Source organism: Gadus macrocephalus, chromosome 5 (assembly GCF_031168955.1).
Source record: "Gadus macrocephalus chromosome 5, ASM3116895v1".
Lineage (NCBI taxonomy): Eukaryota > Metazoa > Chordata > Actinopteri > Gadiformes > Gadidae > Gadus > Gadus macrocephalus.
This window is the reverse complement of record NC_082386.1, coordinates 18005512-18020511: the sequence shown is the minus strand read 5'-3', so window position 1 is coordinate 18020511 and position 15000 is coordinate 18005512. Positions and strand designations below refer to the sequence as shown.

The window sequence follows — 15000 nt, the reverse complement described above, 5'->3', positions numbered from 1 at the left end:
CCCTCAAAGGTTAAACTATGTAAAGAGTGGTGAAGTTTAAATTCCGGTGACCTTATAACAGTCTTGATGCTCCGACATTACATTGTGCATTAGCCTATAAATCATACAATATATGCTGGAAACTATGGCAGAAACTATTAGGAGACTAAAAATAAGATTTCTAAAAGTGTGTGTATGACTACTATAGCCTACCTGTTTGTGTGTGTGTGTGTGTGTGTGTGTGTGTGTGTGTGTGTGTGTGTGTGTGTGTGTGTGTGTGTGTGTGTGTGTGTGTATGAGAACTATAAGCCTACCTGTGTGTGTGTGTGTGTGTGTGTGTGTGTGTGTCTCATTACTATAGCCTACCTGTGTGTGTGTGTGTGTGTGTGTGTGTGTGTGTGTGTGTGTGTGTGTGTGTGTGTGTGTGTGTGTGTGTGTGTGTGTGTGTGTTAGTAATATAGCCTACCTGTTTGTGTGTGTTTGTGTCTGTCTGTGTGTATTAGCACTATAGCCTACCGGTTTGTGTGTGTGTTTGGGTTTATTATTACTATAGCATACCTGTTTGTGTGTGTATCAGTACTATAGCCAACCTGTGTGTGTGTACGTTTGTGTGTACAAGTACTCTAGCCTACCTGTTTGTGTGTGTATCTCTGTGTGTATTAGTACTATAGCCTACGTGTTTGTGTGTGTGTGTCTGTATGTATGAGAACTATATGCCTACCTGTGTGTGTGTGTGTGTGTGTGTGTGTGTGTGTGTGTGTGTGTGTGTGTGTGTGTGTGTGAGAAGTACCATCCTACCTGTTTGTGTTTGTATGTCTGTGTGTATCAGAACTACTATCCTACCTGTTTGTGCTTGTGTGTATGGACTGTATGTCTGTGTTTCTCTACCTGTTTCTCTGGGCCCAGCGCCGGTGAATCTGTTTCCAGGCAGATATTCTCCAGAGGAAGCTGTTTCACCAGCTTTTGCTTCTTGGTTGAAAATGAGCAACAACCCCACACAGCAAGTTATAAACCATGAATAGTTTGAAATAACAACACAATCATCAACATGACATCCTTTTTCCTTTAAAGGAAACAAAGCAACCAATTAAGTCCTCCAACAATCAAAAGGCAATAATTTTGGCCTGTGTGATTATTTTATTGCCAAAGGTCGGCATACATTAATGAAAAAAATATAATAACTATAATATACAAAAAAAAACACATTAATCTGATTTTGTATGCCTGTTAAAATCAAATCAAACTGCTCACAATCCATTACAACTCAGCATTTGCTTCATTATTATAGTTCATTTTTTATACAGTATAGCGACTCCAGAATGTAAATGTATTACTAATTGACTAATTGATTGACTAATGATTGAATAATTGTGATTATCAAATCGGGTAAAATAATGGCACTTCTCATGTGTGTCCTAATGGTGGCCTCGGTCTCTCAGTATACCTGTTCACTCCTGATGATGGAGGGAGGGATGGAGAAGAAGTAGCCCGCCTTCACTCCTTCCATGGCCACAGAAGGCTTCCCGTCGAAGGCATGGAGCAGGGCCTTCTCCACACCTGAACCAGGGGGAAGCGTCAATCAAACTAAATTAACAGTACACTGCAGTACAAAGTGCTGAACAAGGGCACCAAGAGATTGGAGTAAGAATATACAAGTTCATAGAGTTATAAAAAGATCACATACACAACACGCAACCTGAAAAAGGAATGTTTTAACATTCAGCAATGTAAATATTGTTAAATTGTGTTGTAATCAGAATACTCTTTGAAATTTAGCAGCAGAATTCAGTTTAAGCCTTACTCAGGTTAAGCGGCCATCTTGGTTCTATACTGCATTCCGTTCCATTCCATTTCCAGCATTTAGAACCAAGATGGAGTCACCAAGGCCACTATAGCGAATAAGTCGACTGGAAGTGGAGAATGGGATTTGAACCTAGTACCTTGTTCTTTTAGCAGCTGGATGGTTGGTCTTCCTGCAGATCTCGAATGGACGTTTCTAACAGTCGGAATTACACAGGGCTTAAGTTTACACTGTGGGTTCAAGAATAATGATGGCATAACAGCACTTGACTCATTTACCAATCGCAATCTAACCTACATGGATATCTGCTGGGTATTATCAAGACTGCCAGTCCAGTCAAGTATGGAAAGCCAAGAAGGCCACTAACAGGCCCTAGAATGGCGCGGTAAAAGTGCTAAACCGCACGGAAGCCGTACGGAATCCGTACAGAATCCGTGCGGTTTGGCAGGAATTCCGTGAGGTTTAGCACTTTTACCGCGCCATTCTAGGGCCAGTCAGTGGCCTTCTTTGCTTTCCATGATAGTCAAGGGCCACAAAGCACACCACTCAAGCAGCCTTTACAAAATCCACAGCCTGGTTCCTGGGAGACTCACAGTGGGAGGTCCAGTCGCTTGGCCAGCTCAGCCTGACGAACAAGGACCTGTCTCTGGATGTCTTTGGCCCCCTCCTCGCTCACAAACCTGGGTGTAAAATCGAGCCCCACCTAAGGAAAGGTTTTTTTACTTCTTTTTTTTTTAACAGCTTATGATATTCATCATCAACACTACGGCATCTACCTTTAAGACAACAATACGTTACCTCTCCGATTGCAACCAAGTGTTCTTCATATTTTTCTATGAGTGGCAAAGCAGCATCAAGATCCTGCGTAGAGAAATACATATAAAACAGCCAATCCTCATCCCCATTTCATCACGTATCGCTTAAGATCGTGAAAGCCTTTTCACCTGAAGCGAGACGCATCTCTGTACAGTCGGGACGGTCTGCTGGACAGGATGGACTCCCAAACACGGGAAGATAAACCCAGGAAATCTAAGGGAAATGTTGAAAAGTTGGATACACATCTACATGTACGGTAGACGTATGCATCTCTCTCCTGGTGTGCTGTCAAAGTTTTCCTCTTCGATGTACTTGTATTTCGTTGGAGTTCAAAGGTGGCCTACCTCTGTGACAACTCTATGATCTTGTCAAATTCTCCGTGATGTTCGGCCACAGCTAAAATCCCCAGCAATCCAGCCTGTGAAAATCCACCAAATTAACAACGGTTTGGCTGCACACCATTTTGTTTTTTAGCACTTATAACTTCTGCACTGCTCACCTGTTTTGAACGGGCGATCACTTCCTCGATATCCTTTCAAGAAAAGACACAATTAAAAAGTTAGCATGAATGAAATGTAACCCTTTTGGTTTTAACTACAGCCAAAGTCTCCATCACTACACCTTGTCAAAGTCCTTCGAAGAGATATGACAGTGGCAGTCCACCAGCCCCTGCATGTGGACAGCTCTGCGGATCAAAACATTGTGCATCGCGCATGCGCGACATGCGCAATAACCCAATAGGGCGTGTGCCGTGTGGGAGGTGTTCAAAGCCCTCAGTTCTGATTGGTCGGAGTTCAAAGTGGCTGTAGATCGAGATGACAGATGATAGACGAGATGACTTCCTACTACGCACTTGCAAACAATTCATAACTGTCATCTTTACTACGCGAAAGCACTACACACCGCTTATAGTAACTGAGACACTTCTTCTGGAGCACGTAGTCATATCGGAGACGGAGCCAGGTGACATTGTTTTCTAAGTAAACAATGGCATGGCGATGCTTGGTGGTTTTCAACGTGATAAGTGTGATAATAGGTAGCAGCAGTGGTTATGAGCCCACCTGGGAGTCCATCGACTCCCGGCCGCTTCCCGAGTGGTATGACCAGGCCAAGTTCGGGATCTTCATCCACTGGGGGGTCTTCTCCGTCCCCAGTTTTGGCAGCGAATGGTTTTGGTGAGTGTGCCTTCATTTCCACATTTTCACTTCCTTGTTTGTCCCAAAGCAAGACATGGCCGGGGATTAATCATGTGTTTATGTTCCTGTTGCAGGTGGTACTGGCAGAAGCGGCATATGCAACCGTATGTTAATTTCATGAAGAATAATTATCCTCCTGGGTTTCAGTATCAGGACTTTGCTCATCAGTTCACCGCTGAGTTTTTTAATGCCAAGGAGTGGGTGGACATCTTTGCCTCTTCGGGAGCCAAGTACATCGTCCTGACGACGAAACACCACGAAGGTACAGGAAAATGGTTGAAAATGTCAGAGTACTATGGGAGGAACTTACTTTGTTTTAAAGGAAATTATTATTGATATACTAGATCACTAAATCAGTGGCGATTTAAGACTCTTATTAGGGGTGCAAAAGCAAATTAAAAAAAATATCAGCATCCCTACAAAGGTATTATAATTATTATTCATTGTTATTCATTTCCAATAAATCTTTTTTAAAAAGTAGGTAGTGAATTCCATGACAGAAACGTTTGAAAGGTTGGGTCAAACTGGTCGTTATTGTGACACACAGTTCTGTGCTTATTGGCAAATCACGTTTGGTTTCATTCCGCTCCGTGCAGGTCGAGATCATATATACAAGGTCACATGATGCTATATAAAGGCCCCTGAGGTACCTGGATAGCTCCATAGATCCTTGTATTGGTTCTAGGGCTGGGCGATATGGGCCAAAATGAATATCTCGATATATTTTTATCTCGATACACGATATATATATCTCGATATATTTTGAATCTCCTCTAGAGCACATCATAAATGCTCGATTCAACCATGTCTGGCATAATGTTACGTCAGTAATAATTCTAGTATTCCTGAAATATAAGTCTGCATGTAGATTACATGAAACAACATATTGTTTAAACCAGGGGTGTCAAACTCATTTTAGCTCAGGGGCCACATGGAGGATAATCTATTCTCAAGTGGGCCGGACCGGTAAAAATATGGCATAATTATGTAAAATTAAACATGCTGTGAGCACACCAAACACAGGTTTCCCATTTACTTCCGTGAATAAAAAGGACGATGACCATTTTTCTTGGAAAACTCTGCACTCTGTGTCCACTTTTCGTCTTTTTGACAGAGACATTTTGGGGCAATGAGAGTGCCAAAGCGCAAAATGTTGAAAGTGTAAGGTAGAACGACAAGGTAGCTCCGGGCTAGCTGCACTACCTGTTTATACTTGTTCCCTGCTCAGCCCCGGTATAAAGTTTGCTTGCTTAACATAATTGCTATTGCGACTTCTAGTGGACACATTCAGAAGCAGATCATTTTACGTTACATTCCAAAGCGACTTCCAATTACACACAATTGTCCAGTAGTTCAATGTACAAAAAAAAAAAAAAAAAAAAGTATATATATATATATTTTTTTACAATACTGTACTTCACAAAATCATCTCGCGGGCCGGATTAAACCCGTTTGCGGGCCTGATCCGGCCCGCGGGCCGTACGTTTGACACCCCTGGTTTAAACTCATTAGTGCTTTGTATTGGAACAATTTAGAACTTGCACATAAGAAAAGGAAAATCACAGCAAGTTAGATTTACCAACACAGCATTTATTCAAACCGTTAATTATTTATTAACTGTTAATAATAATTATTATATATACACTGCTAGACGACGGATCCAATGCTATTCTTTTTCAAAACCAAATCCTCAGTTTCCATCCTTTTTTCTCTCTCGCTGTTCTCACTCACCGGTCGGAGACACACCTACAGCAGCGCGCCGTCCAGACTACGTCACACACGCGCGTCCATGAGAATCTCGCGGACTCGCAACGGGCGGGGGGAGTGAGTGTGTTTGTGCCATTGCATGTCTTTACCTTTTGTGGAAGAGGGAGAGACGTCGGACGCGAGCTTTTGATATTATACAATTATATTATATTATATACTATTATATATAGAGCTCCGGGAGTCGCAAACGGCAACAATCACTTTCTCCTCCATGCTGCAGTTCACCCCGGACTGCACTGAGTTTGACGGTTGAACGCTGATTGGCTGTTTACGTTACATATGTCACTCAGTGACCACGCTGTTGAACGCTGATTGGCTGTCATCACGAGAAATGAAAATACATTTCAACTTTGTCGCGCCACAAATCCTCGTGAATGCGCTCGCCTCTGCACAGCGAAAGTGTGGCGCGACAGATCAAAACTTGGTGCCGGTTTTCTCTCGCGAAGAATTCGCCCAATACGCGTCTACGTTCACTTTATATGGGATTTTGTCGCCCCATCGCGTTTGGTGTGAACGCACAATGAGTATGCCGGCGGCGGCAAAAATAAACATTACGTGCCAATTTGTATCCGATGTTCGCGATAGGGGCATTTTATACATCCCCTGGAGAACATCGCATATATTCAATATATCGCCCAGCCCTAATTGGTTCTATATTTATAAGCATTAAACAGTGACGTCGAAATATCACTCGGTTTGACCAACTTCCCGAGTTCTCAGTAGATGGCTCTGTGTTGATAAGCCGATTCATAGAATTAATTAAGAGTGAATAGACTGACCGATGGCCCTCCCAGAGAGTCCACGCTAACTAGAGATCTTCCGTTACCAATTTTTTCCTTCCCGTTTCCTAATATTGAGTATCGGCCGATTCCGAGTATATCCCGATGCAGCCTCTAGCATTGTAACTACCATTAACAGTTGTTCTTCCGACTTGGTAGCTTGAGGTCGCAGATGACGCGTTTCCCTTTCTGACTTTCCACCTCCGACCCTTAAACGACGCAGCATAGCACCGCACCTGTTTGTGAAGTTCTGTTCTGGCACGTGATGGTATCGTCGATACCCGATACTGCATTTCAGGCGGTATCGGGGCAGTATTTCGGATTACTGATATCGGTATCGAAAAAAAACAACCTCAATGCTAACCCCGTGTTGCGTCGCAGGGTTCACTCTGTGGGGGTCCAAGACGTCGTGGAACTGGAACGCCGTTGACGTGGGCCCCAAGCGCGACCTGGTGGGCGAGGTGGCGGCCGCGCTGCGCTCCGGGAGCGACCTGCGCCTCGGACTGTACCACTCGCTCTTCGAGTGGTTCAACCCGCTGTTTGAGCAGGACGCCGCCAGCGGCTTCAAGACCCGCCTCTTCCCCGACGCCAAGTCCCTGCCGGAGCTGTACGACCTCGTCAACACGTACCGGCCCGAGGTGCTCTGGTCGGACGGCGACGGGGACGCCCCTGACCAGTACTGGAACAGCACGGGCTTCCTGGCCTGGCTGTACAACGACAGGTACCGGGGCTAGGCACTGTTCATTCACTCATTCATTCATTCATTCTGCAGGCTGACTCGAGGTTCCAGGTCTCCCCCACGTTTTAGTTTGAGGCTCAGAGGGGGGGGGGGGGGGGGACTTCCTGTCCAGGGTTTGTCGGTTCGACTCCCACCATGCGCAAGGGCCACTACATGTCGTCCAAAGATCTCTATTCGGTTTTATTCCGTTCCGTCTCGCTCGAGGATTCCTACAGCTGGACTGCGGGCATTGGGGTTCAAACCAAGAACCTCAGACACGTCGGGGACTGAACTCCCCCCCCCCCCCCCCCCCCGTGTTCCCCTGCAGCCCCGTGCGGGACACGGTGGTGACCAACGACCGGTGGGGCTACGGCTCCATCTGTAAGCACGGTGGGTACTACACCTGTGCCGACCGCTACATGCCCGGACACCTGCTGGCGCGCAAGTGGGAGAACTGCATGAGCATCGACCGCAAGGCGTGGGGCTACCGGCGGGAGGCGCCCCTCGGGGACTACCTCACCATCGAGCAGCTGATCACGGTGAGGAGGCCACACCCTCTGATGGGTTTTAATCCTCTGTGGTGTCGTTGTTTCGGGCTAGGTGTGACTCGGGAGAGGGGTAAATGTTCGACACGTGGTTCATTCAGAGACACAAGGTAAGGGACACTTGGTTCTTGAAGCATCTCTCGAAAACGGGTAAGATTTCAGTTTGTATTGGAAGTGGGCGGAATGCTAAATAAGCCCCGCCTGCAGTTTTTATTTGACCCAAGGTAAACCTTCGGTCCGTCTTGGCGTGGGAGGAAATGGCGAAGAAGCCATGTTTGTAGTGTCTGACTTATCCTCCAACTCATAAAACTGTATCTGGTGTTTTATCGACCACTCTATGTGTAGAAGAGGCTATTCAGGACTTGAGTTAACACTACACATGTGTGGTCCAATGAGGTACTGGTTAGCTTGAAACAAGTTTTCTCAATAAAGCATTGACTAAAATAATTGATATCACCTCAACATGTTGACGGTGGGATCCCCATTTGAGGACCACTGGTCTAACAAGCTGCCTGCTCGCCCCCCCTTCCCCTCCAGACCCTGGTCGAGACGGTGTCACTGGGGGGCAACCTCCTGCTGAACGTGGGGCCCACCCACGACGGGCGCATCTCCCCCATCTACGAGGAGCGTCTGCGGCAGGTGGGCGGCTGGCTGCGGGTCAACGGCGAGGCCATCTACAACAGCACGGCCTGGAGGGCCCAGAACGACACCCTCGCGCCCAACGTCTGGTGAGCCCGCGGTTACACCCACGCCACACTTTGATCCAAAGCGACTAAAAATAAGTGCATTTGTCAGAAGAAAGAGAAAGAACAATATATATAACGGCGTCGATACAGTAAGGATGTTCATAGAACAAAGTGCCAAGCACTAACAATTGTTGGGTTAACCCATTCCCCGTACACAACAAAGATAGCTAGGATAAGATGCAACACGATGCTAAGTACTATTTTTTTTTTTAAGTGCACGAACGTACAACATATAAGTGTGTGCATTAAGTGCCGGGATGTGCACGATGCACAGTTCCCCGGGCGTACAGGCCGTGAGGGGTCTGGCCTCCACAACCGGACTCACAATCACAAGTACAACGGGATAGCTCTTTGCCTGTGATATCCTTATGTGCAGCATATTTATACAACGCTTATCACCGGCAAAATAAAAGATCTGTCACCTCCACTACAGTGTGAATGGGTTCAGGTTCAGGAGGTTGAACCTAGGCGCTTTTCATCAGGGAGTCAAACGCCCGCCACACCAGGGCATGGGTGCCCGGTCATTCAGCTGTTCAGCACCCAGGCTCTGGAACTCCCTCCCCCCACACATAAAACAGTCAGACACCATTACAACCTTCAAGTCACAACTCAAAACTCACCTGTTCAAACTCGCACACAACGGCTAACTGATCACTGTTTTGATTGTTTGTTTGTTTTGTTTTGTCTTGTTTTTGTTTTATTTATTTTTAATTTTTTATGTTTATTTATTTATTTTAATTTTTTCCACAATGTCTTGTTTTTTTAAACGATTTATGATGACCATATGCTCTGTAAGGTGACCTTGGGTGTCTTGAAAGGCGCCTCTAAATTAAATGTATCATTATTATTATTATTATTATCCTGCTCCGCTCTGCCGATGGCCTCCAGCCTGTGGTAGAAATTAATGATTATATTCTATTATTATTATTATTAGGCCTGTATATCTGATGGTAGAAAACATTTAAGGTGTCTCTGGATTCTGATCCGGAGCTTGGAGCCGGGGAGTCTGAGATGGTGGAACCCCTATTCAGGAGGAGCAGGAAGCTACGGGGTTAGGGCGTGCTGACCTCAGCCTAGTGTCTTGGGCTATCTTTGTTGACCATTTGCAGACCATTCACGTTAAGACGGATTTATGATTGATTGTGGGCGGACACCTCAAGAAGAAACTGCTCTGTGTGTGTGTGTGCGTGTGTGTAAAAAGACGCTGGAATTTGTGAACCAGCAGTGCTTTGCAAATCATTCGGCTGTTATCGTTGTTGCTTTTTTAAATGATAGTCTTTTGTCAATACTTGCTCCGGACCCCTCGATTTTTTTTTTCCTCTCTCTTAAGTTAGTCGAAGTGTTTATATCTCGGTTAAAATCCACCACAAGCCCAGAAGAGTTGATCCACACACACGCTCACCGTCGTCTCCATGCCGACCTGTGTCCGTGGTTCTTTCCCTCCCAGGTACACGTACGGACCTCAGAGAAAGGCCGTCTACGCCATTCTACTGGACTGGCCCAAAGATGGAGTGGTGGATTTAGGGGCCCCGGTGCTGAGCAGCCCAGGGAGGACTCAGGTAGGGCACTGCTTCACTCTGAGCACGCTCAGACCATGCTCATGGAGCTAGCCGCTAAATGATACAGATTTATGATTAGCATAGTACAGGTTATATGCTAGTAGAATTTCAGCGGGACAATGTTGATTTTTTTTTTCCTACAGAGTTGACTCTTATTTTGAAATGTTGGATTTAGATTTTGAGGTGTCTTAGAATAGATTTTTAGACACTTTTTCATAATTCTTCTTCATAGTACACTCATTTTTAATGATAATTGTATAGAATGAAAGGAACTCAATGCAATGTTAACTCCCTGTCCTATCGACTTCCTTGAATAGAATAAGGAACCCCTAACATGTACGGTTGACTCTATGCTGTGTATTTCTACGTCAGGTGGAGATGTTGGGCTACGGCTCTCTGCAGTGGAACCCCATGAAGCCAAGTGGGGTGCAGGTTCGACTGCCTCTGCTGGCATTCAATCAGATGCCTTGCCAATGGGCATGGGCACTGAAAATCACTGGAGTGGCATGAACAGAAACTGCTGAAAAATTGTTTTCGATGAAATATATTTTGGGAGACTGATTTTAAGAATGTTTACATACTGGGAATATTGATTATTTTTAATAATGTGTTTATGTGTTGCATATTTGAGTGAGAATTATTGAATAAAGAACTAAACATTATATGTGAACAAAAACTCAATGAACTATACAATCAACAAATAATAATCGTATTTAACTTTGCTTTACTTTGATTATAGCTTTACGTCGATTCTTGTGAGTGTATTACTTCCAGCCCTCGGGCACCCTCTAGTGTCCTTCACCGCGCGTTACAGCAGCACTGACCTACAACAAGCCATTTTCTAACTAGCCAGATAAATTACTATGCGCTGATGACACGGCTGCAACAGCAACGAGGAAGCGAGGACAGAGTCCCGTCTGACCCGACGATTCTGCTGGGAAATGTGGGTCAATGAACCGGTAAGCCGTGAAATGATCCGAATCGTTTGTCGCTGCGTTATGTTATACCGCGAAGGGGGGGACGGGGGGGGGACGCGGGGGGTGGAGACGAGAGAACACCCCCGCATTGCTGATTGTGTATGTTCTACGTTTGTGTACTTTCTCCGGACGTCAGCTGTCACCTGAGCCCGGGTATCCAGAAGCGCGGGAGGACACATCGCTGTTGTGTCTACTCCCTGTTGCACGCTGGGGGGCAGGGTTTGGGGGGGGCTGTCCGGTAAATGTTCCATGACGTGATGTGTGTGTGGGGGGGGGGGGGGGCTCTTGCAGGGGGATCTGTCCACGAGTGCCTCTTACTCTTTCAACACCAATATACGTTATTGTTTACGACCGTTTAAGGACATTTGACATTTTTCAGGTGAAGCATTAAGGTTGCATGTTTTTTTTAGAGGTGTTTTAAGCGTATAGGCCCACACAGGTCGAATAGTATTAGGCATGATGTCTAATTGGCCATATCCTTTTCGGCCCGTGCCACAGAGTCAGTTAGGGATATTATTGTTACACAAGCCTCTCATATTAACTCCGTATATTATGAACTTTGTTACATTGTGATTTTCAACTTAACTCCAGAATAACGTTCAATGTTCCAACTCTTGCGTTGCTGAGTTATGGCCCGCTATGTTTACAGTGTTGGTCACATGCACTGTATTATTCAGCACAGTAGATCCGGGTTGAAGTCGCGCACAAATTACTGTAATTGAAATTAATATTTCTGGCCGCTTTTTACGCGGCGACAAAGTTAGGGTGGTCATTTATTTTTTGTGCCGTGGGGTTGACAACTTCTATAGGGCACCCTCACACTCTTTATGTCGTTGTTGATGGCCCCCATTTCACCCTAAACGACAATAACAACACGACTGATCTGTTATGACTACAAAAATGAACCTATAGTGCGTGTCATTTTCATCCCGATAGATGAGTGATGGGTGTTGGTGTGTTTCGCGCGGTTTATGGGCCTGCGGGAAGTGTGGGAGGCTGTGTTGCTATGGTAACGCACTAATGCGGTAAGTCTAGTTATACACTGTTTTATTAGCGCACACAATCACGTGATTTAGAGACACCGTGTGACTTTAGAGTTCGGGGTCCTGTTCCGTTAATTTGAATCCGTTCAATAAAACATGGGGTGTGAGTTGCGTCAGAGATGACCGTTAAACCAACGGATCGACGCTGAGTCAAAAGTTTGCAGCGTTCACGTGTGTATCGGTGTGTCAGTATGTGTTTTGCGCACTGATATCTCCCTCGGCCATATGACAACAAGTAGAGCCAAGCTGGACAGCTGGCATGGAGGGCATGGGACAAGCTCATTCCTTCCATTCATAATCTCTCTCATGCTCGCTCTCGCTCTCTTTCTCGCTCTCCCAATTCCCTCCCCCTCGGCTATCGGTTCCAGCACTATCATCATCGCAGGACCACCAGTGTTTTCTTGGCCTCTTGCGTTCTCACATGTCCGCTAGCAGGGTTTGCGGTATTGCAAGCGCCGGCAGTGTGGTCTAAGGAGCACCCTGAGGGAGAATCTATTATATTTATAGAGCCGGACAGCTTGACCTTCACCACACATTCCCTATCAGCCATTTTAACGCTGCTCAATACGGCATAATGGTTCTGCGCAGACCGGCGCTAGTTAGCCACAACTTTATCTTAGCCATGTTACAGTGCCGTTTCTATTAATAGCCCGCGCTGCAATTTTATATACTGCTGCTGCCGAGAGACAGTGGGCCAATCGATGGTTTCTCCCCCTCTTGTATTTTTCGAGTGGAAACATACCGTGAAATTATTTATTTTACTGTTTTTACTGCACATAAAGCCGGATTGTTTTTTGAAGTTGTGCAGAATGGTTTGTGCTGTGTTGTGCCTTCTTAAAAAACGATGTTTATCTAGTATCAGAGTTCTCTGGTTCTGGTTGATGCATCACTTTCTTCTGGAACCTTAGCCTGAGCTTCATCAACCCCTTACCTTAACTTAACCACTCCACACCCTTAACCCATCGACCCACGACCCCATCCACCCCTGACCTATAACCTTAACTTAATCACTTCACACAATTTCCTACTTAACCAACACCTGAACCTAACCTTCTCTAACCAAAACCTGAACCTAACCTTCTCTAACCAAAACCTGAACCTAACCTTCTCTAACCAAAACCTGAACCTAACCTTCTCTAACCAAAACCTCAACCTAACCTTCTCTAACCAAAACCTGAACCTAACCTTCTCTAACCAAAACCTGAACCTAACCTTCTCTAACCAAAACCTCAACCTAACCTTCTCTAACCAAAACCTCAACCTAACCTTCTCTAACCAAAACCTCAACCTAACCTTCTCTAACCAAAACCTCAACCTAACCTTCTCTAACCAAAACCTCAACCTAACCTTCTCTAACCAAAACCTCAACCTAACCTTCTCTAACCAAAACCTCAACCTAACCTTCTCTAACCAAAACCTCAACCTAACCTTCTCTAACCAAAACCTCAACCTAACCTTCTCTAACCAAAACCTCAACCTAACCTTCTCTAACCAAAACCTCAACCTAACCTTCTCTAACCAAAACCTCAACCTAACCTTCTCTAACCAAAACCTCAACCTAACCTTCTCTAACCAAAACCTCAACCTAACCTTCTCTAACCAAAACCTCAACCTAACCTTCTCTAACCAAAACCTCAACCTAACCTTCTCTAACCAAAACCTCAACCTAACCTTCTCTAACCAAAACCTCAACCTAACCTTCTCTAACCAAAACCTCAACCTAACCTTCTCTAACCAAAACCTCAACCTAACCTTCTCTAACCAAAACCTGAACCTAACCTTCTCTAACCAAAACCTGAACCTAACCTTCTCTAACCAAAACCTGAACCTAACCTTCTCTAACCAAAACCTCAACCTAACCTTCTCTAACCAAAACCTGAACCTAACCTTCTCTAACCAAAACCTGAACCTAACCTTCTCTAACCAAAACCTCAACCTAACCTTCTCTAACCAAAACCTCAACCTAACCTTCTCTAACCAAAACCTCAACCTAACCTTCTCTAACCAAAACCTCAACCTAACCTTCTCTAACCAAAACCTCAACCTAACCTTCTCTAACCAAAACCTCAACCTAACCTTCTCTAACCAAAACCTCAACCTAACCTTCTCTAACCAAAACCTCAACCTAACCTTCTCTAACCAAAACCTCAACCTAACCTTCTCTAACCAAAACCTCAACCTAACCTTCTCTAACCAAAACCTCAACCTAACCTTCTCTAACCAAAACCTCAACCTAACCTTCTCTAACCAAAACCTCAACCTAACCTTCTCTAACCAAAACCTCAACCTAACCTTCTCTAACCAAAACCTCAACCTAACCTTCTCTAACCAAAACCTCAACCTAACCTTCTCTAACCAAAACCTCAACCTAACCTTCTCTAACCAAAACCTCAACCTAACCTTCTCTAACCAAAACCTCAACCTAACCTTCTCTAACCAAAACCTCAACCTAACCTTCTCTAACCAAAACCTCAACCTAACCTTCTCTAACCAAAACCTCAACCTAACCTTCTCTAACCAAAACCTCAACCTAACCTTCTCTAACCAAAACCTCAACCTAACCTTCTCTAACCAAAACCTCAACCTAACCTTCTCTAACCAAAACCTCAACCTAACCTTCTCTAACCAAAACCTCAACCTAACCTTCTCTAACCTCTTACACAGCTCCATCATTTCCTGTGTATCATCCATCCCCTGGGGATGGATGATACACAGGGGGGGGGTATCATCCATCCCCGGGCCCCATCTCATCAGGTCTCCCCCAGGTCCCCCAGGTCCCCCCCCCCCCCCAGTGGTTCCCAGCCAGCCAGGAACTCTGCCAAGCTGCAGGGGGGGGGGGGGTTAGGAGTATTAATAGCACATCGTATATTGAATTGTTTCCAGTGCATTATGGAGGAGCACTGCTGAGTGGCTTGGGTATGCGTTGGCAATCGTAAACATTTTGTGAAAATAGATTTTTGTGTGTGTGTGTGTGTGTGTGTGTGTGTGTGTGTGTGTGTGTGTGTGTGTGTGAGAAACACTATAATTGCCTTGTTTTTTCTTTGTGAAAGCAAATTCAGAATCCAGAATTCAAA

The 15000-nt window shown here is 45.2% G+C and overlaps 3 protein-coding genes and 1 long non-coding RNA gene across 5 annotated transcripts in view; 2 read left to right on the top strand and 2 right to left on the bottom strand.

The window, feature by feature from the left end:
• The window catches only part of LOC132457369 (putative deoxyribonuclease TATDN3), a 3825-nt gene extending 480 nt beyond the window's left edge, over nt 1-3345 (bottom strand). The window contains exons 1-9 of one of the 2 annotated variants that reach the window (XM_060051652.1): nt 3218-3345; nt 3096-3128; nt 2941-3014; nt 2725-2809; nt 2579-2641; nt 2374-2483; nt 1920-1975; nt 1424-1536; nt 868-948 (exon numbers count right to left, since the gene is read on the bottom strand). In XM_060051652.1, coding sequence (XP_059907635.1) covers nt 868-948; nt 1424-1536; nt 1920-1975; nt 2374-2483; nt 2579-2641; nt 2725-2809; nt 2941-3014; nt 3096-3128; nt 3218-3304 — 702 coding nt within the window. In that variant the 5' untranslated portion in view covers nt 3305-3345. The remainder of the gene's footprint in view (nt 1-867; nt 949-1423; nt 1537-1919; nt 1976-2373; nt 2484-2578; nt 2642-2724; nt 2810-2940; nt 3015-3095; nt 3129-3217) is intronic. The other variant, XM_060051653.1, reaches the window with a different exon arrangement.
• On the bottom strand, nt 133-841 carry LOC132457460 (uncharacterized). The gene is made up of 2 exons (XR_009525655.1): nt 656-841; nt 133-192 (listed from the first exon to the last, which is right to left on the bottom strand). It is a non-coding gene; the product is annotated as an uncharacterized LOC132457460 (long non-coding RNA).
• Nucleotides 3346-3390: 45 nt separating the features above from the next.
• fuca2 (alpha-L-fucosidase 2) lies at nt 3391-10568 on the top strand. The gene is made up of 7 exons (XM_060051557.1): nt 3391-3771; nt 3867-4054; nt 6720-7059; nt 7385-7595; nt 8139-8329; nt 9795-9906; nt 10279-10568. Exons 1-7 carry the CDS (start codon nt 3584-3586, stop codon nt 10414-10416), a joined length of 1368 nt encoding a protein of 455 aa, XP_059907540.1. The 5' UTR covers nt 3391-3583; the 3' UTR covers nt 10417-10568.
• Nucleotides 10569-10632: 64 nt separating this feature from the next.
• The window catches only part of hivep2b (HIVEP zinc finger 2b), a 17338-nt gene continuing 12970 nt past the window's right edge, over nt 10633-15000 (top strand). Inside the window, exon 1 of the mRNA XM_060051303.1 lies at nt 10633-10865. The gene's annotated coding sequence lies outside the window, so the exon portion shown is untranslated. The remainder of the gene's footprint in view (nt 10866-15000) is intronic.